Here is a 27938-nt window from a genome sequence, read left to right as displayed (position 1 = left end):
GAAGGAATTCTGCGAGGGGGGATGGGGTAAATGGACAATATACCTGATCTTACAGATGTGGGGGGTGGAGAATAAGCATAGCATGTGTAAGGAGCAGGATAGTGTGATGGTAAAAACCCTGGAGTTGGAATCAGATAGACGTGGGTCTGAATTCAGGCTCTTTGCCAACTGTTCATGTCTTGGTTAGGTTGCCAAATCTTATGAATCAGTTTCCTTAGAACTGGGGATAATAGGGTTGCTGTGGGATTGAATGACAAAATGCAAAGTGCCTCCCACTGAACCTAGGTCATAAAATAACTCAATAAATAGTAGCCATAGTTATTCTTAATTATTTGTAAACAAATATTTTCTTCATTAGGGACTTGAGCACCTCAATAGGAGAACCCTTTTAAGCATTCCACTTTCTATGGTGTGGGGAAAAGGTAATAAGTGGAAGTCAGAACAGAAATAGGAAGTGAATTATTTCAGGGCTGGGGCATGGGGAAAACAGAATGGGTTAGGACAAATATCCTTACATTTGTTGGTTAAAACAGTGGACACTATTAGGGTGTCAAGCATATGCTCTGAGATTCCTCCCAGCTTTCTGCTTCAGCCTCTTAAGCTCTTGGGAGGAGGAAATAAAATGGTGTAGCGACCCCTGCCTCGCCCCTCCCCCACCACGTGGGGGAGCACTCACACACGTAAATAAGGGCACTGTGACTTCATCACTGTGATGCAGTGATGGTGCAAGGTGGTGAAGCAGTAATACTCTCCCAGGTTTATTTTCTTCTTCCCCTCACTACCAGCCTGTTGGCAGGGAAAGGCCAGATGACAACCTGAAACCCAGCCAAGCCTACAGCTGTGATAGCTGGTAAGGTCAACTCCAGCAAATCGGAGGCATCAGTAATCTTCTTTAGGTAGCACTCCTTTATTTTTCCCATTCTCATCTTGATAGAAGGGTATCTCAAAGAACGAATCAAGTTGAGAAAAAAATAGAAACATCCTACAGCCTCCCACCACAGCACTGTAGTTAAGGGCTCCTGTTACATGAAGGCACTTAGTCATTGGCCAACCAGTTGTCTGCCAACCCATCATCCACCAACTAGTTCTAAACCAAATAGCCCTCAGCCAACCAGACACGAATCAACTGGGTATGAATCAATCAAGCTTACCAGACATGAACCAGCCAGGCACGATCTTACATGGTATGAACCAATTGGACATGAACCAACCAAGTATAAGCCAGCCTGACACTAACCAACTGGGTCAACCAGGCATGAGGCAACTAGGCCTGTGCCAAATAAGCATGAGGCAACCTGGCACATGCATGCAGGCCTGAGTCAACTTGGCATGAGGCAAATAGTCGTGAGCCAATCAAGCACGACCCAATCAGGCACAAGTCAGCCAGGCCTGAGTCAATCAGGCATGAGTCAACTGCAACCAGACCCAAGCAAATCCAGCATGAGTGAACCAGGTATAAGGCAAACATGCCCAAGCCAATCAATCATGAGTCAGCCAGGCATGAGGAAACCATGCCCGAGCCAATCCAGCACAAGTCAACCAGGCCCGAGCCAATCAGGCACAAGACAAACAGCCATGAGCCAAACAGGCAGGAGACAATCAAGCATGAGGCAACCAAGCATGAATTCTTTCCAAGTAAGACCTGCGGAGGCTCGAGACTGCCTATGTTTTCCTCTATGAGTTTTATAGTGTCTGGTCTTTAATCCATTTTGAGTTTATTTTTATGTATGATGTTAGGGAGTGTTCTAATTTCATTCTTTTACATGTACCTATTCAATTTTCGCAGCACCACTTATAGAAGAGGCTGTCTTTTCTCCATTGTATATTTTTGCCTTCTTTGTCATAGATTAGGTGACCATAGGTACGTGGGTTTATCTCTGGGCTTTCTGTCCTGTTCCATTGACCTATATTTCTGTTTTAGTGCCAGTACCATACTGTCTTGATTCCTGTTGCTTTGTAGTATAGTCTGAAGTCAGGAAGCCTGATTCCTCCAACTCTGTTTTTCTTTCTCAAAATTGCTTTGGCTATTCGGGGTCTTTTGTGTTTCCATACAAATTTTAAAATGTTTTGTTCTAGTTCTGTGAAGAATGCCATTGGTAATTTGATAGGGATTGCATTGAATCTGTAGATTGCTTTGGGTAGTATAATCATTTTCATAATCATTTTCACAAAATTGATTCTTCCAATCCAAGAACATGGTATATCTCTCCATCTGTTTGTGTTATCTTTGATTTCATTCATCAGTATCATAATTTTCTGAGTACAGGTCTTTTGCCTCCTTAGGTAGCCCTAGGTATTTTATTCTTTTTGTTGCAATGGTAAATGGGAATGTTTCCTTAATTTCTCTTTCCAATCTTTCATTGTTTGTGTATAGGAATGCAAGAGATTTCTGTATATTAATTTTGCATCCTGTAACTTTACTGAATTCATTGATTAGCTCTAGTAGTTTTCTAGTAGCATCTTTAGAATTTTCTATGTATAGTATCATGTCATCTGCAAACAGTGACAATTTTTGTTCTTCTTTTCCAAATTAGATTCATTTTATTTCTTTTTCTTCTCTGATTGCCATGGCTAGGACTTCCTAAACTGTGTTGAAAAATAGTGGTGAGAGTGGACATCCTTGTCCTGTTCCTGATCTTAGAGGAAATGCTTTCAGTTTTTCACCATTGAGAATGATGTTTGCTGTGGGTTTGCCGTCTACTGTATATGGGCTTTATTACGTTGAGGTAGGTTCCATCTATGCCCACTTTCTGGAGAGTTTTTTTTTTATCATAACTGTGTGTTGAATTTTGTCAAAAGCTTTTTCTGCATCTATTGAGATGATCATATGGTTTTTATTCTTCAATTTTTTAATATGGTATATCACATTGATCAATTTGCATATACTGAAGAATCCTTGCATCCCTGGGATAAACCCCACTTGTTCAAGGTGTATGATCCCATTAATGTGTTGTTGGATTCTGTTTGCTAGTATCTTGTTGAGGATTTTTGTGTCTATGTTCATCAGTGATATTGGCCTCTAATTTTCTTTCTTTGTGACATCTTTGTCTGGTTTTGGTATCAGGGTGATAGTGGCCTCGTAGAATGAGTTTGGGAGTGTTCCTCCCTCTGCTAAATTTTGGAAGAGTTTGAGAAGGATAAGTATTAGTTCTTCTCTAAATGTTTGATAAAATTTGCCTGTGAAGCCGTCTGGTCCTGGACTTTTGTTTGCTGGAAGATAATTAATCATAATTTCAATTTCAGTACTTGTGATTAGTCTGTTCATCATATTTTCTGTTACTTCCTGGTTCAGTCTTGGAAGGTTGTACTTTTCTAAGAATTTGTCCATTTCTTCCAGGTTATCCATTTTATTGGCATATAGTTGCTTGTAGTAGTCTCTTATGATCCTTTGTATTTCTGTGGTGTCCATTGTAAATTCTTCTTTTCCATTTCTAATTTCATTGATTTGAGTCCTCTCCCTTTTTTTCTTGATGAGTCTGGGTAAAGGTTTATCAATTTTGTTTATCTTCTCAAAGAACCAGCTTTTAGTTTTATTATCTTTGCTATTGTTTTCTTCATTTCTATTTCATTTATTTCTACTGTAATCTTTATGATTTCTTTCCTTCTACTAACTTCGAGGGGTTTTTTTTTGTTGTTGTTGTTGTTGTTCTTCTTTCTCTAGTTGCATTAGGTGTAATATTCAATTGTTTATTTGAGATATTTCTTTTTTCTTGTTTCTTGTGGTAGGATTGTATTGCAATAAACTTCCCTCTTAGAACTGCTTTTGCTGCATCCCATAGGTTTTGGGCCATCGTGTGTTTTTGTCATTTTTTTTCTGGGTATGATTTGATTTCCTCTTTGATTTCTTCAGTGATCTCTTGGTTATTTAGTAGCATATTGTTTAGCCTCCATATATTTGTATTTTTTACAGTTTTTGTTTTTCCTGTAATTGATTTCTAATCTCATAACATTGTGGTCAGAAAAGATGCTTGAAACAATTTCAATTTTCTTAAATTTACAGAGGTTTGATTGCTGACCCAAGATGTGATCTATCCTGGAGAATGTTCCATGAGCACTTGAGAAGACCGTGTATTCTGCCACTTTTAGGTGGAATATCCTATAAATATCAATTAAGTCTATTTGGTCTATTGTGTCATTTAAAACTTGTGTTTCCTTTTTTATTTTCTGTCCGGATGATCTGTTAATCGGTGTAAGTGGGGTGTTAATGTCTCCGACTATTATTGTGTTACTGTAGATTTCCCATTTTATGGCTGTTAACATTTGCTTTATGTATTGAGGTGCTCCTGTGTTGGTTGCATAAATATTTACAATTATCTTCCTCTTGGGTTTATCCCTTGATCATTATGTAGTGTCCTTCCTTGTCTCTTGTAATAGTCTTTATTTTAAAGTCTATTTTGTCTGATATGAGTATTGCTACTCCAGCTTTCTTTTCATTCCAATTTGCTTGGAGTATCTTTTTCCATCCCCTCACTTTCAGTCTGTGTGTGTCCCTAGGTCTGAAGTGGGTCTCTTGGAGACAGCATATATATGGGTATTTTTTTGGATCCATTCAGCTAGTCTGTGTCTTTTGGTTGGAGTATTTAATCCATTTACATTTAAGGTAATTATCAATATGTATGTTCCTATTACCATTTTCTTAATTGTCATGGGTTTTTTCTTGTAGGTCTTTTCCTTCTCTTGTGTTTCCTGCCTAGAGAAGTTCCTTTAGCATTTGTTGTAAAGCTGGATTGGTGGTGATCAATTGTCTTAGCTTTTGCTTGTCTGTAAAGCTTTTGGTTTCTCCTTCAAATCTGAATGAGAGTGTTGCTGGGTAAAGTATTCTTGGTTTTAGATTTTTTCCTTTTGTCAATTTGAATATATCATGTCACTCCCTTCTGGCCTGCAGAGTTTCTGCTGAGAAATCACCTGACGACCGTATTAGAGTTCTTTTGTACATTATTTGTTGCTATTCCCTTGTTGCTTTCAATATTTTTCTTTATCTTTAATTTTTGTCAATTTGATTACTATGTGTCTCGGTGTGTTCCTCCTTAGGTTTATCTTGCCTGGGACTCTCTGCCTTTCCTGGACTTGGGTGACTGTTTCCTTTCCCATGTAAGGGAAATTTTAGCTATTATCTCTTCAAGTACTTTCTCAGGTTCTTTCTCTTCTCCCTCTGGTACCCCTATAATGCGAACGTTGGTTGTTTAATGTTGTCCCACAGGTCTCTTAGACTGTACTCATTACCTTTCATTCTTTTTTCTTTATTCTGCTCCTCAACAGTTATTTCCACCATTCTATCTTCCAACTTACTTAGTGGTTCTTCTGTCTCAGTTATTCTGCTGTTGATTCCTTCTAGTGTATTTTTCATTTCAGTTATTGTGTTGTTCATCACTCATTGTTTGTTCTTCAGTTCTTCTAGGTCCTTGTTAAACATTTCTTCTGTCTTCTCGATCCATGCTTCCATTCTATTTCTGAGATCTTGGAACGTCTTTACTGTCATTACTCTGAATTCTTTTTCGGGTAGATTGCCCATTTCCTCTTTGTTTATTTGGCCTTATGGGATTTACCTTGCTCCTTTGTCTGCAACATATTTCTCTGTTGTTTCATTTTGTCTAACCTATTGTGTTTATGGTCTCCTTCTGCAGGCTGTAGGGTCATAGTTCCTCTTGCTTCTGTTGTCTGCCCTCTGGTGAGTGAGGTTGCTCCAGGGGCTTGTGTAGGCTTCCTGGTGTGAGGGACTGGTACCTGCACTCTGGTGGGTGGAGCTGAGTCTTTTCCCTCTGAAGGGCAGGGCCGTGTCAGGTGGTGTGTTTTGGAGTGTCTGTGAGCTTAGTACGACTTTAGGCAGCCTGCCTGCTGATGGCTAGGGCTGTGTTCCTGTCTTGCTGGTTGTTTGGTGTGAGTTTTCTTGTGCTGGAGCCTGCAGGCAGTTGTGTGGGGTTGGGTCTTGATGTTAATATGGACTCCTCCAGAAGTGTGCATGCTGAATAATATTCCCTGGGGCCAGGAATTCTCTGGCAGTCCAGTGTCCTGGACTTGGTGCTCCACTCTGGAGGCTCAGACCCAACCACTGGCCAAGGAACGAAGAGCCTGCAAGCTGCATGGTGTGGCCAGAGTAAAAGGAAAGAAAAGAAAAGAAAACCAACAGACAAACAAAACCCAAGACAAATAGCAAAAACAATGGCAAACAAACAGCAGCAATAACAACACTACACACACACACACACACACACTGAAAAAATAAAATAAAATAAAATAAACCAAGAGAATAAGCATACAAAAGAATTTAAAAATGAGAATAGTCAATAAGGACTAAATGAACAAGAACAAAAAATGAAAAAGAAAACAAAATCAGAACGCAAACACAGGTGCTTCCCTGGTGGCGCAGTGGTTGAGAGTCCGCCTGCTGATGCAGGGAACATGGGTTCATGCCCCGGTCCGGGAAGAGCCCACATGCCGCAGAGCAGCTGGGCCCGTGAGCCATGGCTGCTGAGCTTGTGTGTCTGTAGCCTGTGCTCCACAGTGGGAGAGGCCACAACAGTGAGAAGCCGTGTACTGCCAAAAAAAAAAAAGCAAACACAAAACAAATACATAAAAATGATCAAAAAATATAAAGAACAAAAATAAACACAAAACAACAGAAAAGTAAAGTAAAAATAGAAAAATCAAAAAATATATTAAAATTTTTTATAGAATAAATAATAAAAAATAATAAATAATAACAACCACAACTGAACAAAATGAAAGAAACAAAAAAAGAATAATAGTAATAATAATATTTTCCTAGGCTCTCTGCTGTCAGTGTTCTCACTCCCACAGTGAGCTAGAGCCAAACCCTGCCTCCCCAGGAGGCCCTCCAATACCTCTATTTAGGTCTCTGGACCCGCTGTGGGTACTGTGGGGGCAGCTCAGACTCTGGGCTGGCCCAACTCCTGTGTGTACTTTCCCCCAAAGCCCACTGCTGCTAAAGGTAGAACAGACTCAGTTGTGATAGCACTTTTTGTCCATTCACATACTCCACAGATGCAGGGTTTACCAAGCTGATCTCTGGGATTTATTCCTTAGCTTTTGCAGCTGCATGGAGAGATTTCCATTCCTCTTCCTTAGTTGCACCACCCTTGGTGCTCAGCTTTGGTTTTGGCCCCACCTCTGTGTGTGCACCACCCTCAGGTGCCTGTTTCTTTCCCCAGTGAGAGGGAGTGAAAGCAGTGGCTGATTGGGGCACACTTACTCACTTAGGCCAGGGAGGGGCATGGCGGCCACAACTGGGGTGTGTGTGAATTGCCTGCAGCTGCATAGACAGTTGCAACAGACTGGGGTGTGCTCGCTCTTGTGGGAGTCCCTCCCAGTGCCTGCTGAGGCAGGGGCTGGCATGTGGAGGCAGTGGTGGCCCTGCCCCCTTGCATGCCACTCAACAATGGAGCCTTGTTTCCAAGGTAGACCATGCTTCCTCTAGGGGCATTCCACCTGTGGAGCCCCTCACCCCCTTCCCCTTTGTTATATATGCACAGCCAACATTGGTCCTGTCCCTGGATCTGCTTTCTTAACCCCATGCTTTAGCACTCAGCCCCCATCAGCTTTGGTGGATTCCCATTTCAGGCAGGGGTGACCAGGGCTGATTCCCAAGGAGGCTTTGGGATGGGCGGCACTCGGGTCCCCAGAGCCTACGCGGGTGGAGGAGACCTTGGCTTGAGGGGCGGGCAAGACTGCTCAGATGGGTGACCCTCCCAGTGGCTGTGGAGGCTGAAGAAGCCAGCAGGTGGGGAAAAGGGTTGTAATTGTGGCTCCACCCCTTGCATGCCACTCAGCAATGATGCCTTGCTTCTATGGTGTCCCGGGCTTTTTCTGAAGACTTTCCTGGCTGTGGAGCTCCTTACTCCTGTCCCTTCAGGCTGTCTTTTCACAGCCAACAGCTGTCCCCTCCCTGGGTCCATGCTCCAAACCTCACTTTCCAACACCGAGCCCCCTTACGCAACAGGTGACTTATGACTCAGGCTGGAATGTGCAGAGCTGCTGTGTAGGCCATGTGTGCAGTTCTTACTTTGTCCTGCCTTCCACAGACCATCCACCGCATTCTCCTTTGATCCCCTGAATGTCCTTTTCTGTCCCAGCTGCTTTCCCGACCGTGAGGGAGTTTATCTGAGCGTGGGGACCTCCCCTCACTTTCAGCTTCCCGCCAGGGCTGCTGGTCCCTGTTTTGATTCCTCTTTCCTTTTTTCTTCTTTCTTTCATCCTACCCAGTTTTGAGGGGATTTTTTTGTCCTTTTAGGTGTCCAAAGTCTTCCACTAATGTTCAGCAGGTGCTCTATGAGAACTGTTCCATTTGTAGATGTATTCTTGATGTACTTGTGAGGAACAATGAATTTCATGTCCTCCTATTCTGCCATCTTGACTTCTCCTCAATTTTAACTTTAAAAGAGGATCTTTGATAAAAGGAATGCTTAACTCAAATGAATGACCTGTCAGTGATAGAATTTCAGGTATTAATGGCTAAGATTTTAGGGTAGGGCCTCTTGCTTTGAAGACCACACCTACATGTAGAAGCTAATGATTGACTGCCCAGAAAACAATATTTATCCACAACAAATTTTCCATATAATTTCAGACTGTTCTTTGACTCCTGAAGCCCATCCACAGATAGCCTCCCAGAAGTCCAAGGAGCAGGGTTAAGTTTCTGATTTAAAATTCATTTTAATGATTTTCCTGGAAATCATCCCAGTGCAGTAAAGGTGACAAACTATTAGCCATACTTCAGCTACTGTGCTGAAGTTCTGTGGCACTCAAGGCAATCATGTATGTAATACACAACCTAAACAATTCCATATAAAAGCCCATATAAAAGCAGTAGCCTAGATTTTTAAAAAGAGTAAATTTGTGGCTGGAACAAGGCACAGGTTATAGGTAAGGAAAACTTGTAAAAGAGTTTTGTAATGGAACTGTTTCCATATATATATATATATGTATATAATTTAAATTAGGCCAAGTTTCTGTTCCCTTTGATCAGAGCATGTATTTTAATGGACAAAATAAAATACCAGAAGTTTTCTAGTGAAATCTATCTGCTGAAATGATGCTAGGCCTGGTTACAGATCTGTAAGAACTGGGTTATCTATCTTCCCATGCCTTCCATTCTATTCTATCCCCAAAAGTTCCCACATCATTTCTCTAACTGGCATTAATCCGCATGACTAGGTCATCAATCAAAATACTATGCCCAACATGTTAATTATTCTAGAAGCACATTTTTCCAGGTAGAAAATAATTTTAAAGGTTTTTTTTTCTTAGCTTAGTATCTGATGCCCAGTTGGCAATTAATAAATTTATTATTGAACGACAGTGAATCTTTCTATCCAGAAAACTTACCTTCCTTATCTTTCCAAACAGTGCCCATTGTTATCACCAAGGGAAAAATACATCACTAGATTCTCCGACTTCAGTGAACCTGTATCTGTGAAGTTCCTAACCACATTTACTTTTGAATTTGCCTCATGTACCTGAATATACACTAGATGTTTCTTGGAAATAATTCTAATGACTATTCAGTGTAGAAAAATAATAGAAAAGCTAAATTACTCTGCATCACAGACATTAATATAATGATTAATTAGGTTTGGGATGTTATTCTCTGATACGTACATGTCCATTCACCCTAACTCCTGTTCACTGATAAGTTTTCAAAGCATTCTCTCTTTGCTTTGCAAGGGATTTACGAGAGTTTGCCATCTACAAACTGTTTCGATCTACATATATATGTGTACATCTACAAACTGTTTCCATCTACATATATATGTGTAATATATACATATACATATATATATTACACACACACACACACACACACACATATATATGTCACATATATAAATACTCATTCCTTAACTGAGTATTTTTCAGGTTTTACTTACTGCCCTGCCACTAAAATTCTTCCAACCATCCTTTGTATGAATCTGTTTTATCTTATTCTTAATCAAATAATACCACAGCATTATTTGGGGATCTAGTCACTTTATGTCTAGGCAGCTATAACTTCTTGCTTACCAGACTTTCCATTTAATGCCTTTTATTATGGTGGTTCTCAAACTGTGGTTTTTGGACCATTGATGATCCATACGAAGGACTGTGTACTATTAATATCTGATTTTTGTTCCTTATGCAAACACTGAGTGCATACTAGGGGAAGGCCACGTGCTAAGTACTATAAAAGATATCAGATTATTAAATTATAGTCCTGGCCCTCAAAGAGCTTACAGCGTCTTAGGGAAGGTGCTCAAAACAGCAGCCAAGAGGCTCAAATTCCATTGGGCTCTGGTTGTACTGAGAATAAAATCCAAATTTCTTAGCAATGATGTACATAATCTGGCCCTTGCTGTCTTCCTTATATATTTTATACATTTTTTCCATTATAAATTTAATGCAATTCCAGTCAAAATCCCCAAATTTTCACGTGGAAGAATAAACATGTGACTGTTTCTAGAAAAATATCAAAAAGAAGAGTGATGAGGGGAGAAGATCCCTATCAGATATTATAAAACTGTAAGTAATTAAAATACTATGGTAATCTATTACCATAGATGCAGAGATAGATCATTGGAACAGAATGGAGAGTCCAGAAATTCTGTTAAGTATATATGAGAATGTAGTACATGATAAAATGGAAACTTCAAGACAGTTAATAAAAGATACGTTATTAAATAAACAGTGTTGGGATAACTGGGAGAAAAGATAAAGGTGAAATTCCACCGTCTTACATAAACACACACAAACAAAACCAAATTAATCAATTTAATATAAGGAATTTAAAACAGATTGGTGGAGGAAGAGGAAGATGGTGGAAGAGTAAGACGTGGAGATCACCTTCCTCCCCACAGATACACCAGAAATACATCTACACGTGGAACAACTCCTACAGAAAACACTTACTGAACACTGGCAGAAGACCTCAGACCTCCCAAAAGGCAAGAAATTCCCCACGTACCTGGGTAGGGCAAAAGAAAAAAGAATAAACAGAGACAAAAGGATAGGGACGGGACCTGCACCAGTGGGAGGGAACCGTGAAGGAGGAAAGGTTTCCACACGCTAGGAAGCCCCTTTGCCAGTGGAGACTGTGGGTGGTGGAGGGGGAAGCTTCGGAGCCGCGGAGAGCACAGCAACAGGGGTGTGGAGGACAAAGCAGAGAGATTCCCGCACAGAGGATCGGTGCCGACTGGCACTCACCAGCCCGAGAGGCTTGTCTGCTCACCCGCTGGGGCGGGAGGGGCTGGGAGCTGAGGCTTGGGCTTCGGTCGGAGTTCAGGGAGAGGACTGCGGTTGGCAACGTGAACACAGCCTGCAGGGGGTTAGTGCACCACGGCTAGCAGGGAGGGAGTCCGGGGAAAGGTCTGGAACTGCCAAAGAGGCAAGAGACTTTTTCTTCCCTCTTTGTTTCCTGGTGCGCAAGGAGAGGGGATTAAGAGCACTGCTTAAAGGAGCTCAAGAGACCCGCGTGAACAGCGGCTAAAAGCGCGGACCCCACAGACGAGCATGAGACACTAAAGCTGCTGCTGCCACCACCAAGAAGCCTGTGTGCGAGCACAGGTCACTATCCACACCCCCCTTCCAGGGAGCCTGTGCAGTCCGCCACGGCCCAGGTCCCGGGATCCAGGGACAACTTGCCCGGGAGAACGCACGGCGTGCCTCAGGCTGGTGCAACGTCATGCTGGCCTCTGCTACCGCAGGCTCCCCCAACACTCTGTACCACTCCCTCCCCCCAGCCTGAGTGAGCCAGAGTCCCCGAAGCAGCTGCTCCTTTAACCCTGTCCTATCTGAGCAAAGAACAGATGCCCTCTGGCGACCTACACTCAGAGGCAGGGCCAAAGGCAAAGCTGAGCCTCGGGAGCTGTGAGAACAAAGAAGAGAAAGGGAAATCCCTCCCAGCAGCCTCAGAAGCAGCGGAGTAAAGCTCCACAATAAACTTGATGTACCCTGCATGTGTGGAATACATGAATAGACAACAAATCATTCCAAATTGAGGAGGTGGACTTTGAGAGCAAGATTTATGATTTTTCCCCTTTTTCCACTTTTTGTGAGTGTATATGTGCATGCTTCTGTATGAGATTTTGTCTGTATAGATTTGCTTCCACCATTTGTCCTAGGGTTCTCTCCATCTGATTTTTTTTCTTAATAATTTTTTTTTATTTTAACAACTTTATTTTATTTTATCTTACTTTATTTTATCTTATTCCTTTCTTTCTTTCTTTCTTTTGTTCTTTCTTTCTTTCCTTCCTTCCCTCCTTCCTTCCTTCCTCCCTCCCTCCCTCCCTGTCTCCCTTCTTTCTTTCTTTCTTTCCTTTCTTCCCTCCTTCCCTCCCTTCTTCCTTCCTTCCTTCCCCCCTCTCTCTCATCTTCCCTCCCTACTTTCTTTCCTTCTTTCTTTCTTTTCTTTCTACTTTTTCTCCCTTTTATTCTGAGTGATGTGGATGAAAGGCTCTTGGTGTCCCAGCCAAGAGTCAGTGCTGTGCCTCTGAGGTGGGAGAGTCAACTTCAGGACACTGGTCCACAAGAGACCACCCAGCACCACATAATATCAAATGGCAAAAATTTCCCAGAGATCTCCATCTCAACACCAGCACCCAGCTTCACTCAACGACCAGCAAGCTACAGTGCTGGACACCCTATGCCAAACAACTAGCAAGACAGGAACACAACCCCACCCATTAGCAGAGAGGCTGCCTAAAATCATAATAAGTCCACAGACACCCCAAAACACACCACCAGACATGGACCTGCCCACCACAAAGACAAGATCCAGCCTCATCCACCAGAACACAGGCACTAGTCCCCTCCACCAGGAAACCTACACAACCCACTGAACCAACTTTAGCCACTGGGGGCAGACATCAAAAACAACGGGAGCTACAAACCTGCAGCCTGCAAAAAGGAGATCCCAAACACAGTAAGATAAGCAAAATGAGAAGACACAAAAACAAACAGCAGATGAAAGAGCAAGATAAAAATGCACCAGACCTAAAAAATGAAAAGGAAATAGGCAGTCTATCTGAAAAGAATTCAGAATAATGATAGTAAAGATGATCCAAAATCTTGGAAATAGATTAGACAAAATGCAAGAAACATTTAACAAGGATCTAGAAGAACTAAAGATGAAACAAGCAATGATCAACAACACAATAAATGAAACTGAAAATACTCTAGATGGGATCAATAGCAGAATAACTGAGGCAGAAGAATGGATAAGTGCCCTGAAGGATAAAATAGTGGAAATAACTACTGCAGAGCAGAATAAAGAAAAAAGAGTGAAAAGAAGTGAAGACTGCCTCAGAGACTTCTGGGACAATATTAAACTCACCAACATTCGAATTATAGGGGTTCCAGAAGAAGAAGAGAAAAAGAAAGGGACTGAGAAAATATTTGAAGGTATTATACATGAAAACTTCCCTAATATGTGAAAGGAAATAGGTAATCAAGTCCAGGAAGCACAGAGAGTCCCATATAGGATAAATCCAAGGATAAATACGCCAAGACACATATTAATCAAATTGTCAAAAATTAAATACAAAGAAAACATATTAAAAGCAGCAAGGGAAAAACAACAAAAAACACACAAGGGAATCCCCATAAGGTTAACAGCTGATCTTTCAGCAGACACTCTGCAAGCCAGAAGGGACTGGCAGGACATATTTAAAGGGATGAAGGAGAAAAACCTGCAACCAAGATTACTCTACCCAGCAAGGATCTCATTCAGATTTGATGGAGAAATTGAAACATTTACAGATAAGCAAAAGCTGAGAGAGTTCAGCACCACCAAACCAGCTTTACAACAAATGCTAAAGGAACTTCTCTAGACAAGAAACACAAGAGAAGGAAAAGACCTATAATAACGAACCCAAAACAATTTAGAAAATGGGTATAGGAACATACATATCGATAATTACCTTAAATGTAAATGGACTAAATGCTCCCACCAAAAGACACAGATTGGCTGAAAGGATACAAAAACAAGACCCATATATATGCTGTCTACAAGAGACCCACTTCAAACCTAGAGACACATACAGACTGAAAGTGAGGGGATGGAAAAAGATATTCCATGCAAATGGAAACCAAAAGAAAACTGGAGTAGCAATTTTCATATCAGACAAAATAGACTTTACAATAAAGAATAGTAGAAGAGACAAAGAAGGACACTACATAATGATCAAGGGATGAAACCAAGAGGAAGGTATAACAATTGTAAATATTTATGCACCAAACAAAGGAAAACCTCAATACAAAAGGCAAATACTAACAGCCATAAAAGGGGAAATCGACAATAACTCATTCATAGTAGGGGACTTTAACACTCCACTTTCACCCATGGACAGATCATGCAAAATGAAAATAAATAAGGAAACACAAGCTTTAAATGATACATTAAACAAGATGGACTTAATTGATATTTATAGGACATTCCATCCCAAAACAACAGAATACACATTTTCCTCAAGTGCTCATGGAACATTCTGCAGGACAGATCATATCTTGGGTCACAAATCAAGATATGAAAATTGAAAAAACCTGAAATTGTATCAAGTATCTTTTCCGACCACAAAGCTATGAGACAAGATATCAATTACAGGTAGAGATCTGTAAAAAATACAAACACATGGAGGCTAAACAATACAATACTTAATAACAAAGTGATCACTAAAGAAATCAAAGAGGAAATAAAAAATACCTAGAAACAAGTGACAGTGGAGTCACGACGACCCAAAACTTATGGGATGCAGCAAAAGCAGTTCAAAGAGCGAAGTTTATAGCAATATAATCTTACCTTAAGAAACAGAAAACATCTCGAATAAACAACCTAAACTTGCACCTAAAGGAATTAGAGAAAGAAGAACAAAAAATCCCAAAGTTAGCAGAAGGAAAGAAATCATAAAGATCAGATCAGAAATAAAAGAAAACGAAATGAAGGAAACGATAGCAAAGATCAATAAAACTAAAAGTTTGTTCTTTGAGAAGATAAACAAAAGTGATAAACCATTAGCTAGACTCATCAAGAAAAAAAGGGAGAAGACTCAAATCAATAGAATTAGAAATGAAAAAGGAGAATAACAACTTACACTGCAGACATACAAAATATCATGAGAGATTACTACAAGCACCTCTACGCCAATAAAATGGACAACCTGGAAGAAATGGACAAATGTTTAGAAATGCACAAACTGTAAAGACTGGATCAGGAAGAAATAGAAAATATGAACAGACCAATCACAAGCACTGAAATTGAAACTGTGATTAAAAATCTTCCAACAAACAAAAGCCCAGGACCAGATGGCTTCACAGGCGAATTCTATCACACATTTAGAGAAGAGCTAAAACCTATCCTTCTCAAACTCTTCCAAAATACAGCAGAGGGAGGAACACTCCCAAGCTCATTCTACGTGGCCACCATCACCCTGATAGCAAAACCAGACAAAGATGTCACAAAGAAAGAAAACTACAGGTCAATATCACTGATGAACAGAGATGCAAAAATCCTCAACAAAATACTAGCAAACAGAATCCAACAGCACATTAAAAGGATCATACACCATGATCAATGGGGTTTATTCCAGGAATGCAATGATTCTTCAATATACGCAAATCAATCAACGTGATACACCATATTAACAAATTGAAGGAGAAAAACCGTATGATCATTTCAATGGATGCAGAGAAAGCTTTTGAAAAATTCAACACCCATTTATGATAAAAACCCTGCAGAAAGTAGGCATAGAGGGAACTTTCCTCAACATAATAAAGGCCATATATGACAAACCCACAGCCAATATCGCCCTCAATGGTGAAATACTAAAAGCATTTCCAGTAAGATCAGGAACAAGACAAGGTTGCCCACTCTCACCACTCTTCCTCAACATAGTTTTGGAAGTTTTAGCCACAGCAATCAGAGAAGAAAAGGAAATAAAAGGAATCCAAATCGGAAAAGAAGAAGTAAAGCTGTCACTCTTTGCAGAGGTCATGATACTATACATAGAGAATCCTAAACATGCTACCAGAAAACTACTAGAGCTAATCAATGAATTTGGTAAAGTAGTAGGATACAAAATTAATGCAAAGAAATCTCTGGCATTCCTATACACTAATGCTGAAAAATCTGAAAGTGAAATCAAGAAAACACTCCCACTAACCATTGCAACAAAAAGAATAAAATATCTAGGAATAAACCTACCTAAGGAGACAAAAGACCTGTATGCAGAAAATTGTAAGACACTGATGAAAGAAATTAAAGATGATACAAATAGATGGAGAGATATGCCATGTTCTTGGATTGGAAGAATCAACATTGTGAAAATGACTCTACTGCCCAAAGCAATCTACACATTCAACGCAATCCCTATTAAACTACCACTGGCATTTTTTACAGAATTAGCACAAAAAATTTCACAATTTGTATGGAAACACAAAAGACCCCGAATAGCCAAAGCAATCTTTCCAACGAAAAACAGAGCTGGAGGAATCAGGATCCCTGTCTTCATACTATACTACAAAGCTACAGTAATCAAGACAGTATGGTACTGGCACAAACACAGAAAGATAGATCAATGGAACAGGATAGAAAGCCCAGAGGTAAACCCATGCACATATGGTCACCTTATCTTTGATAAAGGAGGCAGGAATGTACAGTGCAGAAAGGACAGCTTCTTCAATAAGTGGTACTGGGAAAACTGGACAGGTACATGTAAAAGTATGAGATTAGAACACTCCCTAACACCATACACAAAAATAAGCTCAAAATGGATTAAAGACCTAAATGTAAGGCCAGAAACTATTAAGCTCTTAGAGGAAAGCATAGGCAGAGCACTCCATGACATAAATCACAGCAAGATCCTTTTTGACCCACCTCTTAGAGAAATGGAAATAAAAACAAAAATAAACAAATGGGACCTAATGAAACTTCAAAGCTTTTGCACAGCATAGGAAACTATAAACAAGACCAAAAGACAACCCTCAGAATGGGAGAAAATATTTGCAAATGAAGCAACTGACAAAGGATTAATCTCCAAAATTTATAAGCAACTCATGCAGCTCAATAACAAAAAAACAAACAACCGAATCCAAAAATGTGCAGAAGACGTAAATAGACATTTCTCCAAATAAGATATAAAGACTGCCAACAAACACATGAAAGAATGCTCAACATCCTTAATCATTAGAGAAATGCAAATCAAAACTACAATGTAGGGCTTCCCTGGTGATGCAGTGGTTGAGAATCTGCCTGCTAATGCAGGGGACACAGGTTCGAGCCCTGGTCCGGGAGGATCTCACATGCCGTGGAGTAACTGGGCCCGTGAGCCACAAGTACTGAGCCTTCACGTCTGGAGCCTGTGCTCCGCAACAATAGAGGCCGTCCATGATAGTGAGAGGCCTGCGCACTGCGATGAAGAGTGGCCCCCACTTGCCACAACTAGAGAAAGCCCTTGCACAGAAATGAAGACCCAACACAGCAAAAATAAATAAATTAATAAACTCCTACCCCCAACATCTTCTTTAAAAAAAAACAACAAAAAAACTACAATGTGATATCATCTCACACCAGTCAGAATGGCCATCATCAAAAAATCTAGAAATAATAAATGCTGGAGAGGGTGTGGAGAAAAGGGAACACTCTTTCACTGCTGGCCAGAATGTGAATTGGTTCAGCCACTATGGAGAACAGTATAGAGGTTCCTTAGAAAACTACAAATACAACTACCATATGGCCCAGCAATCTGACTACTGGGCATATACCCTAAGAAAACCATAATTCAAAAGGAGTCATGTACCAAAATATTCATTGGAGCTCTATTTACAATAGCCTGGATATGGAAACAACCTAAGTGTCCATCATAGGATGAATGGATAAAGAAGATGTGGCACATATATACAATGGAATATTACTCAGCCATAAAAAGAAACAAAATTGAGCTATTTGTAATGAGGTGGATAGACCTAGAGTCTGTCATACAGAGTGAAGTAAGTCAGAAAGTGAAAGAGAAATACCATATGCTAACACATATATATGGAATTTAAGAAAAAAATATATGAAGAACCTAGGGGTAAGACAGGAATAAAGACACAGACCTACTAGAGAATGGACTTGAGGATATGGGGAGGGGGAAGGGTAAGCTGTGAGAAAGCGAGAGAGTGGCATGGACATATATACACTACCAAACCTAAAACAGATAGCTAGTGGGAAGCAGTCGCATAGCACCGGGAGATCAGCTCGGTGTTTTGTGACCACCTAGAGGGGTGGGATAGGGAGGGTGGGAGGGAGGGAGACGCAAGAGGGAAGAGATATGGGAACATATGTATATGTATAACTGATTCACTTTGTTATAAAGCAGAAACTAACTCACTATTGTAAAGTAATTATACTCCAATAAAGATGTAAAAAAAAACCAGATTGGTGGTTGTTAGAGGGGGGAGGTAGGGGTGGGGGCAATGGGTGATGTTAGTTAAAAGTTAAAGGTTTCCAGGTATAAGATAAATAAGCTCTGGGGATGTCATGTACAGTATGGTGACTATAGTTAACAAAACCATAGTGTATATCTAAAAGTTATTAAGAGAGTACATCTTAAAAGTTCTCATCACAAGAAATAAATTGTAACTATGTGAGATTATTGATGTTAACTAACCTTATCGTGGTAATCATTTCACAACATATACATACATCAAATCATTATATTGCCCACCTTGGACTAATACAATGTTATATGTCAGTTATATCTTAATAAAACTGGAAAAAATGAAAAAAAAATTAAGAAGGGAACAAAAGTGACTATTTTTATAATCCAAAAGTGGGGATTTCCCTTCCAAGCTTGAGATCCAAACTATGAGGAATTGACTTGAATGTGTAGAATTATTTTAAAAAGACAAATAAACAAAGTCTAAAGTTAAACTGGGAAGAACACCTCACAAGCAATCACAACAGACTTCTCCGTAAAGTCTATGAGCTTTATAATTCATAGACTTTGTGATATCTACCTTGAATGCTCAGAAAAACTTTTGGCTTTACTTCCTGATTTCTGGTTGTATCCAAGGCTAGTTACCTAGACAGTTGACCTTCACAGGAATGATGTATCGACATAGTTAATCTTCTCTCTATATATTGTCTTGTTGCATATGCTGTTTCGGATTTTAAGTTTCTAGATGACTGGAGTTAAGTCTGACTCACTTTTAATACTACCCAGGATGTCGTACGTTAATAAATACTCAATAAAATCTTCATGCTTATCATCTTTAGAATTTGTTACTAGGAATTCTCTGGCGGTCCACTGGTTAGGACTTGGCACTTTCACTGCTGTGGCCCAGTTTCAATCCCTGGTCAGGAAACTAAGATCTCACAAGGTGCTCAGTACAGCCAAAAAATTTAAAAAAGTAATTTGAAAAGTAATTTAAAAAATTTGTTACTAAACCATAAACTGAATGTTTTCTCTACTTTGACAGGAATTGGCTGCCTGTGAAAACATGCTAGATGCAATGAAGTTAACAGCAAAGGGTAAGATGTTTTATGGTATTTTCAGAGCTAGAAAAAGAAGCATGGCATAATGTATGCACAAAGCACTACTTGTACCTAAATATGTGGACACTGTTGTCCTTGGTACACAAAGAAGTTGTCATTAATAGTATTTAGATATACAGGGCAAAAGTTTGTATAAAAAGCTATTGTTTAATAGCTTTGTCAGTGCACCACTATTTTATATTTTCCTCATTTTTAAAGTATGAAATTGATAGTTAAGAGCTTTTACATCTTTACAGTGTCAATAAATTTCAACTAATTTTGGAAATGTAAAATGAGAAGTGTAGTTGGTCAAAGACAATATAATTTAATGCCCAATGTTAGTAGTAGCTTGATAGGATGAAATGGATAAAAGCAAAATGACTTAAAACTATTTTCAAGATATTTACTACATTTTGAGAGCCAGCAATATTAATAGCCAATGCTAGTGTTTTATGATGAATTGCAACATTTTAGGCAGGAAATGTGAACACTGAGAGAAGAGATGATTAAAGTGTACAGACAGTCCCTGACTTACTTACGGTATGACGTTGAACAATTTTTTAACTTTATAAAGCAATACGCATTCAGTAGAAACTGTACCTCAAATTTTGAATTTTGTCTTTTTCCTGGGCTAGCTATATGCAGTAGGATACTCTCTTATGATGCTGGGCAGCAGCAGTGAGCCACAGCTCCTAGTCAGCCATGTGATCATGAGGGTAAATAACTGATACACTTACAACCATTCTGTACCCATACAACCATTCTATTTTCACTTAGTATTCAATAAATTACATGAGATATTTGACACTTTATTATAAAATAGGATTTGTGTTAGATGATTTTGCCCAACTCTAGGCTAATGCAAGTGCTCTGAGCAGGTTTAAGGTAGGTCAGGCTAAGCTATGATGTTTGATAGTAGTTAGGTGTATTAAATGCATTTTCGACTTTTTTGACATTTTCACCTTATGATGGGTTTATCAGGATGTAACCCTATTGTAGGTCAAGAAAAGTCTGTATAAAATTATACACTTGGAATTCTAAATGAATTTGAGGATCAGCTTTACCACTCCTGTAAAAAAGGATGTTAGAATTTTGATAGGGACGACATTGAATCTTTAGATCACTTTGGGTACTATTGACATCTTAACAATGTTAAGTCTTATCTATGAACACGGGATATCTTTTAATTTATTTAGGTCTTTAACTTCTTTCAGCAATGTTTTATAGTTTTTAGTATGCAAGTATTTCACCTCCTTGCATAGATTCGTTCCTAGGTATTTAATTATTTTAGAGACAATTGTAAATGAAATTGCTTTTTAAATTTACTTTTTGGTTTGTTCTTTGCTGGTGTATAGAAATAAAACTGATTTTTTTGGTTGATCTTGTAGCCTGCAACTTTAATGAATTAATTTATTAGTGTTAGTAGCTTTCTTTTGGATTCTTTGGGATTGTCAATCAGTAGGATCATGTCATCTGCAAATAGAGATAATTTTACCTCTTCCTTTCTAATTTGGATGGCTCTTATTTCTTTTTCTTGTCTAATTGTCTAACTTCCAGTACAATGTTGAATAGCAGTGGTGAGAGTGGGCATCCTTGCCTTGTTCCTAATCTTAGGGGGAATGCTTTCAGTCACTCACCATTAAAGTTAACTTTTTAAAAAAATAGGTACCCATTATCATGTTAGGAATTTCCCTCTATTCCTAGTTTTCTAAGGGCTTTCATCATAAAAGGGTGTTGGATTTTGTTAATTGCCTTTTCTACACCAGTTGAGATGGTCTTGTGTTTTTTTCCCCCTTTGATTGATTTCCTTATGTTGAACCATCCTTTCGTTTCTAGGATCAATCACACGGTCATAGTGAATGATCCTTTTAATATGCTGTTGAGTTCAATTTGCTATTTTGTTGAGTATTTTTGCATCTGTATTGATAAGAAATATTTATTTGCCTTTTTTTCTGCTAGATTTGAGCTTAGTTTACTCCTTTTTCTAGTTTCTAATGTGTAAGATTAGGTCACGGCTTGAGATCTTTCTTCCTCCCTCCCTCCCTTCCTTCCCTTTCTTCCCTTCTTTCTTTCTTTCTTTCTTTTTCTTTCCTTCTTTCTTTCCTTCCTTTTTCTTTCCTTTACTTCTTCCTTTCCTTCCTTCCTTTCCTCCCTCCCTCCCTTCTACTTCCTTCCTTCCTTCCTTCTTTCCTTTCTTTCTTTCTTTCCCTCCCTCCCTCCCTTCCTTTTTTAATGTTGGAATTTACAACTATAAGTTCCCTTCTGAGCACTTATTTCACTGAATCCCATAAGTTTTTTATATTGCTTTCATTCTCATTTATCTCTGTTTTCTAATTCCTCTTGTTATTTCTACTTTGAGCCAAAGTTGTTTGAGTGCATTGTTTAATTTCCACATATTTGTGAATTTCCTAGTTTCCTTCTATCAGTTTCTAGTTTCAATCCATTGTGACTGGAGAAGGTACTTTGTATGGTTTCAATCTTTCAAAATGTATTAAGACTTGCTTTTTGGCCTAACATATGACATATCCTAGAGAAAGTTCAAGAAAAATTGTGTATTATGTTGTTGGGTGGGATGCACAGTATATTTCTGTTAGGTCCAATTGATCTATAGTTTTGTTCAAATAATCTATTAACATATTTATCATTGGTCTGTTTTTTAAGTACATTATTGAAATTGATGTAATGAAGTTTTCGAATATTATTTTAGAGCTCTTTCTGTCTTCAATTCTGTCCATATTTGCTTCATATATTTTGGAGCTCTGATGTTTGGTGCATATATGTTTATAAATGTTATATCTTCTTGGTAAACTGAACCTTCTATCACTATATAATATCCTTCTTTTCAGTAAGAGTTTTTTACTTAAAGTCTATTTTGTCTTATATTAGTACAGCCATCCCAGCTTTCTTTTGATTACTATTTTCATGAAATGTCTTTTTCCATCATTTCACTATCAACCTTCTTGTGTTTTTTTTTTAATCTAAAGTAAGTGTCTTACAGACAGCATATAGTTGGATCATTTTTAGAAGTTCATTCTGCTAATCTCTCTTTTGATTAGAGCATTTAATCCATTTACATTTAAAGTAATTACTGATAAGGAGGGACTTCTGACATTTTCCTATTTGTTTTCTATATAGTTTTTTGTCCTTCACTTCCAACATTTCTACCTTCGTTTGTATTTAGTTGATTTTTGTAGTAAAATGTTTTGATTCCCTTCTCATTTCCTTATGTATATATTCTATAGACATTTTCTTTGTTGTTATTGTGGGGATTACATTTAACATCTTAAAGTTATAACAATAAAATTTGAATTTATACTAGCTTGATTTCAATAGCATACAAAAACTCTTCTCCGGTACATGTCAATTCCCCTTTTATGTTATTGATGTCACAGATTACATCTTTATACATTGTGTGCACAAGAACACACACTAATGACTAATTTTATGCACTTGTCTTTTAAATCATGTAGAAAATAAAAAGAACTACAAACAAATTTAAAATAACACTAGTTCTTTATAATTGCCCATGTATTTACCTTTAACTAGGCACCACTACCTTTATCTTTATTTCTTCATATGGCTTTGAGTTACTACCTATTTTCCTTCCATTTCAACCTGAAGGACTCCTTTTAGTATTTTATGCAGGGCAGGTCTAGAGATAACAAACTTCCTCAGGTTCTTTGTTTAGGGGGGGATGAGTCTGGGGATATCTTAATTTCTCTTTTTTTTTTTTCTTTTTGCAGTATGTGGGTCTCTCACTATTGTGGCCTCTCCTGTTGTGGAGCACAGGCTCCGGACGCGCAGGCTCAGTGGCCATGGCTCATGGGCCCAGCCGCTCTGTGGCATGTGGTATCCTCCCGGACCGGGGCATGAACCCATGTCCCCTGCATCAACAGGCGGACTCTCAACCACTGCGCCACCAGGGAAGGCCCTCTCCTTCATTTTTGAAGGACAGTTTTGGTGGATATAGAATTCTTGGTTGACAAGTTTCTGCACTTCTCCCCTCCTTCCCTGTCCCCAGTACTTTGAGTATATCAATCTACTGCCTTCTGGCTTCCAAGGTTTCTGATGAGAAAGCAGATGATAATCCCATTGAAGATCCATTGTATGTGACAAGTTACTTCTGCCTTGCTGCTTTCAAGATTTTCTCTTTGTCTTTCAACAGTTTGATTACGTGTCTTGGTGTTGACTTTTTGGGGTTTATACCACTTGGAGTTTATTGAACTCGGATTTGTAGATTGATGTATTGCATCAAATCTGGGAAGTTTTCAGTTGTTATTCAAATATTTTTTCCTTTCTCTCTCTTCTTCTGAGAGTCCCATAATTTGTATCTTGGTCCATTTGATGGTGTTCCACAGATACCTTAGGCTCTTTGCTTTTCTTCATCTTTTTTGTTCCTCAGACTTGATAATTTCAGTTGTCCTATCTTCAAGTTAACTCATTCTTTCTTCTGCTTGCTTAGAAATTCTGATTTTGAACCCCTAGAGTGCACTTCTCATTTATTATACTTTTCAGCTTCAGAGTTTTTTGATGGGGATTCTTTTTTTAATAATTTCTATTTATTGATATTCCTATTTTGTTTATACATCTTTTTCTTGTCTTTGTGCATGTCACCCTTTAGCTCTTTTAGCACCTTTAAGACAGTTGTTTTAAAGTCTTTGTTTAGTAAGTCTGACATCTGGGGTTCCTCAGGTATGTTTTCTGTTAATTTACTTGGTTCCTTTGAATGGGCTATACTTTCCAGTTTCTTTGTATGCACTGTGTTTTTTTGTTGTTGAAAACTGGACATTTTAATCTTATAATGTGTCAACTCTTGAAATCAAATTCTCTTGCTTCCCCAGGGTTGGCTGTTTTTTATTGTTATAGGGTGCCTGTGTCAGAGATCAATCTGAGTTAAATGTTTTAAGGTATTTTAAGGTCTTTTCTAAGTCTGTATCTTTCCCTGATCATGCATGGTGGTTTTCTAGATTCTCCTGTATACATGGCTGTTTTTGAATGTCTAACAAAACTGGTGTGGCTGCTTTAAATCTCCTAGAAGCTGCTTTAGTTGGTGGAGGTTAGAAAAATAGTGGCCAACCTCTAAGTCCTCACCTCAGCATTGAGAGTAGCAATCCACTCCAGCAATTCAGGAGTCTCAGCAGTCCCTACAACTGCCTGCCATGAGATGAGGTAGGACATGATGGAGTTGGGGGGTGTGTGCTTGGAAGCCACCACTGGGCTGATGGCTGAATTTTGCCAAAATTAACTGCAGTTTACCAGCCAAGCTGTCCTCTGGAAGTTGTAAGTATTCAAATAAACTCTACTGTTCCAAAATATTCACTTCAGGCAGTTTATGCCAGTACAGTTGTTGTATAGGTGAAGAAAGGAATTCTGGTGCTGCCAACTCCACCATCTTCCTTTTCTCTACTGTAAATTTTCTAACATATTTTATGTGAATTGATATTTCAGATGTACTCAGGGGTGGCTTTGGGGATCATCCCCTTTTCTACTGCTTGATTGCAGAAGTACACAATCATCAAAAACCATTAGGTAAAATAAACCTTCCTTTTTCAATTTAATCTAGAGTATATTTTCTCTATCCTGAAAACAAAGTACAGTTTGATAGCATATAATTACTATTAAGCAGAGGAGAAGAGCAAAAGTACATAAACTGAGTCTTGTTTTTGAGAGAAAATGTATGGTATGTACTTATGTTTGTAAATGCATAGAAAAAAGATTTTAGGAAGAATATACTCCACACTGTTAAAAGATGGGTTATCTCTTAAAGGTTGTATTATAAAGGACTTAAACCTTCTACCTTATACATTTCTGTATTGCTTGAAATTTTGTCCAGCAAGCTTTTATTGCTTTATTTTGGAGGAAAGAACATTACAAGATTCAAAGTATTAACCTCTTTATACCCTCTCTTTCCTCTTCCTAGGCAAAGTGACTGTTGGATTTGCCATGTACTACTTTACATATGACCCCTGGATTGGCAAGTTACTTTACCTAGAGGACTTTTATGTCATACAAGCTTACCGAGGTCAAGTAACACTTATAGTATTACTTATACTTTAAAAAGGTATATTTTAATTTAAGGAGAGTTAGTATAAATGTGTTTAAGTTAGTTTATGTAACTTATTTCTATTTCATGAGCCTGATCACTATCCTAGTTATCCTTGCTTATGGTGAAGACTCAATCACAGATTAGAAAAATATTTATTAGTTCCCATCAAGGCTTGAATAAGCCAAGTTATGAAAGCTATACTTTCATGTTTAAAACGTGCTTTTACATTTTGTGTTGGTTTGTCTAAAATGAATAAGAAATATATTCTGTGATAAGATGATAGTGATAGGGACACATTTCCTCTTCGCTGATCTTTAAAGTAAATCCAAAATCTTTTCCATTACCTTTGGAACCACATGCCAATTTAGGAAAAAGAGATATGAAAAACATTCATGAGTTGAATTTCAACACAAGCTATTACTAGTATGTAACAACCAGATACAGGGTTTAAAGTAAAGCAAATAACTTTTTAAATGGAGTTTTTCAACTTATGTTTTTTTCATTTTGCATTATCTATTTAAAAGGTCTAGGTATTGGAGCTGAAATGCTGAAGAGGCTAGGTCAGGTATATATTACAGTTAGTATTCTTATTCTATATGCTATCCTTTTCTTCATCAAATGTTATTACTTAACATGGCATAAATTAGATAATTTATCTTAACATCTGAACATAATCTCAAAATATGTTTAATTTTTTAATTCTAATTACACTGGATCTTCAAATCAGATATTCATACAGGTCATAATTGAGTTATGTTTAATTAAGAGTTGTGTTCTATATAACACACAACCACATTATATACCTCTGTGCTACAAAGCAGAAGTAAGGAAAAGGGAGATTAGAAGGCAATTTTACCCATAAAATAGGTCTACAGTATGAATATGAGAACAGTATAAAAAGATTCTTTTATATTTTGGAAATACACATGAGAATTTTAGGTAAACTTTTTCTATAGAATAAAGAAAAAGATAGTGAAGTAGATTTATATAAAACCAATGAGTAGACTTTGCAAATGTGTTTTGGACTTCTAAAGAAAGTATTTTAAAACTTGATGGGAATTTTTTTCTTTTTACAGATTTAGAGAAGTCCAAGAGATAACTATTGTATTATTTTTTGGGAGTATTTTACACACACACAGTGCCTTGCATACAGACCTTTAATAAAATAAATGTACTAATGAAGATTATACTTTCAAGTAACAGTAATATCCATTTGTTTTTAAACAGATAGCCGTCAGAAGCCAGTGTAACTGCATGAAGTTTCTGGTTGTCATTTGGAACCAGGCTTCTACTGACTACTATACTCGTCGAGGGGCTTTAGACCTTTCCTCCGAGGAGGGCAGGCATCTGTTCAGGTTTAACAGAGAAGAACTAATGGACATGGCAGGGGAAGAGTTAAAGATGACTCATCACAAATTGTCCCAATACAGGCTCCAATATTTAAATGTCACCTGAGTCCAACAGCAGTTTGATTTTGAGTGTTGTACAATACAACAAGTGAACAAACTCATTTCAGCAGATCTTTTACTCTGAAAGAGATTTTACCAGTCAACTTTCCATTATCCAAACTAATATACTAATGGCTAGTAGCAGAGCTGATGATCCAAAATAGCAGATAATTCAAAAATAACTTACACTTGGCTTTAGGATATTTTTTATCCTCCATATCTTATTATATTTCAAATGCTTATATTTTTACACACTAACAGACCTGAAATCAGGGTATTATCATTAACTGGCAGCACTTTTTATTTTTTACCATCTTTATTGGAGTATAACTGCTTTACAATGGTGTGTTAGTTTCTGCTTTATAACAAAGTGAATCAGTTATACATATACATATGTTCCCATATCTCTTCCCTCTTGCATCTCCCTCCCTCCCACCCTCCCTATCCCACCCCTCTAGGTGGTCACAAAGCACCGAGCTGATCTCCCTGTGCTATGGGGCTGCTTCCCACTAGCTACCTATTTTATGTTTGGTAGTGTATATATGTCCATGCCACTCTCTCACTTTGTCACAGCTTACCCTTCCCCCTCCCCACATCCTCAAGTCCATTCTCTAGTAGGTCTGTGTCTTTATTCCCATCTTGCCCCTAGGTTCTTCATGACTTTTCTTTTTCTTAGATTCCATATATATGTGTTAGCATATGGTATTTGTTTTTCTCTCCCTGCCTTACTTCACTCTGTATGACAGACTCTAGGTCCATCCACCTCACTACAAATAACTCAATTTCGTTTCGTTTTATGGCTGAGTAATATTCCGTTGTATATATGTGCCACATCTTCTTTATCCATTCATCCTATGATGGACACTTAGGTTGCTTCCATGTCCTGGTTATTGTAAATAGAGCTGCAATGAACAATTTGGTACATGACTTTTTGAATTATGGTTTT

General features: G+C 38.4%; 1 protein-coding gene and 1 long non-coding RNA gene across 2 annotated transcripts in view; one reads left to right on the top strand and one right to left on the bottom strand.

Moving 5' to 3' along the window:
- Positions 1-27938, bottom strand: part of LOC309977891 — a 1160683-nt gene that overhangs the window by 308681 nt on the left and 824064 nt on the right. The window lies entirely within an intron of this gene.
- Positions 1303-26999, top strand: SATL1 (spermidine/spermine N1-acetyl transferase like 1; the record flags this gene model as incomplete). The annotated part of the gene is made up of 6 exons (XM_082864383.1): positions 1303-1635; positions 19444-19495; positions 24947-25027; positions 25419-25520; positions 26069-26109; positions 26772-26999. 6 exons carry the CDS (start codon positions 1303-1305, stop codon positions 26997-26999), a joined length of 837 nt encoding a protein of 278 aa, XP_082720509.1.

Source organism: Leucopleurus acutus (genome assembly GCF_964270905.1).
Source record: "Leucopleurus acutus genome assembly, chromosome: X".
NCBI lineage: Eukaryota > Metazoa > Chordata > Mammalia > Artiodactyla > Delphinidae > Leucopleurus > Leucopleurus acutus.
The sequence above is the reverse complement of the archived record's forward strand: the minus strand, read 5'-3'. Positions and strand labels throughout refer to the sequence as shown.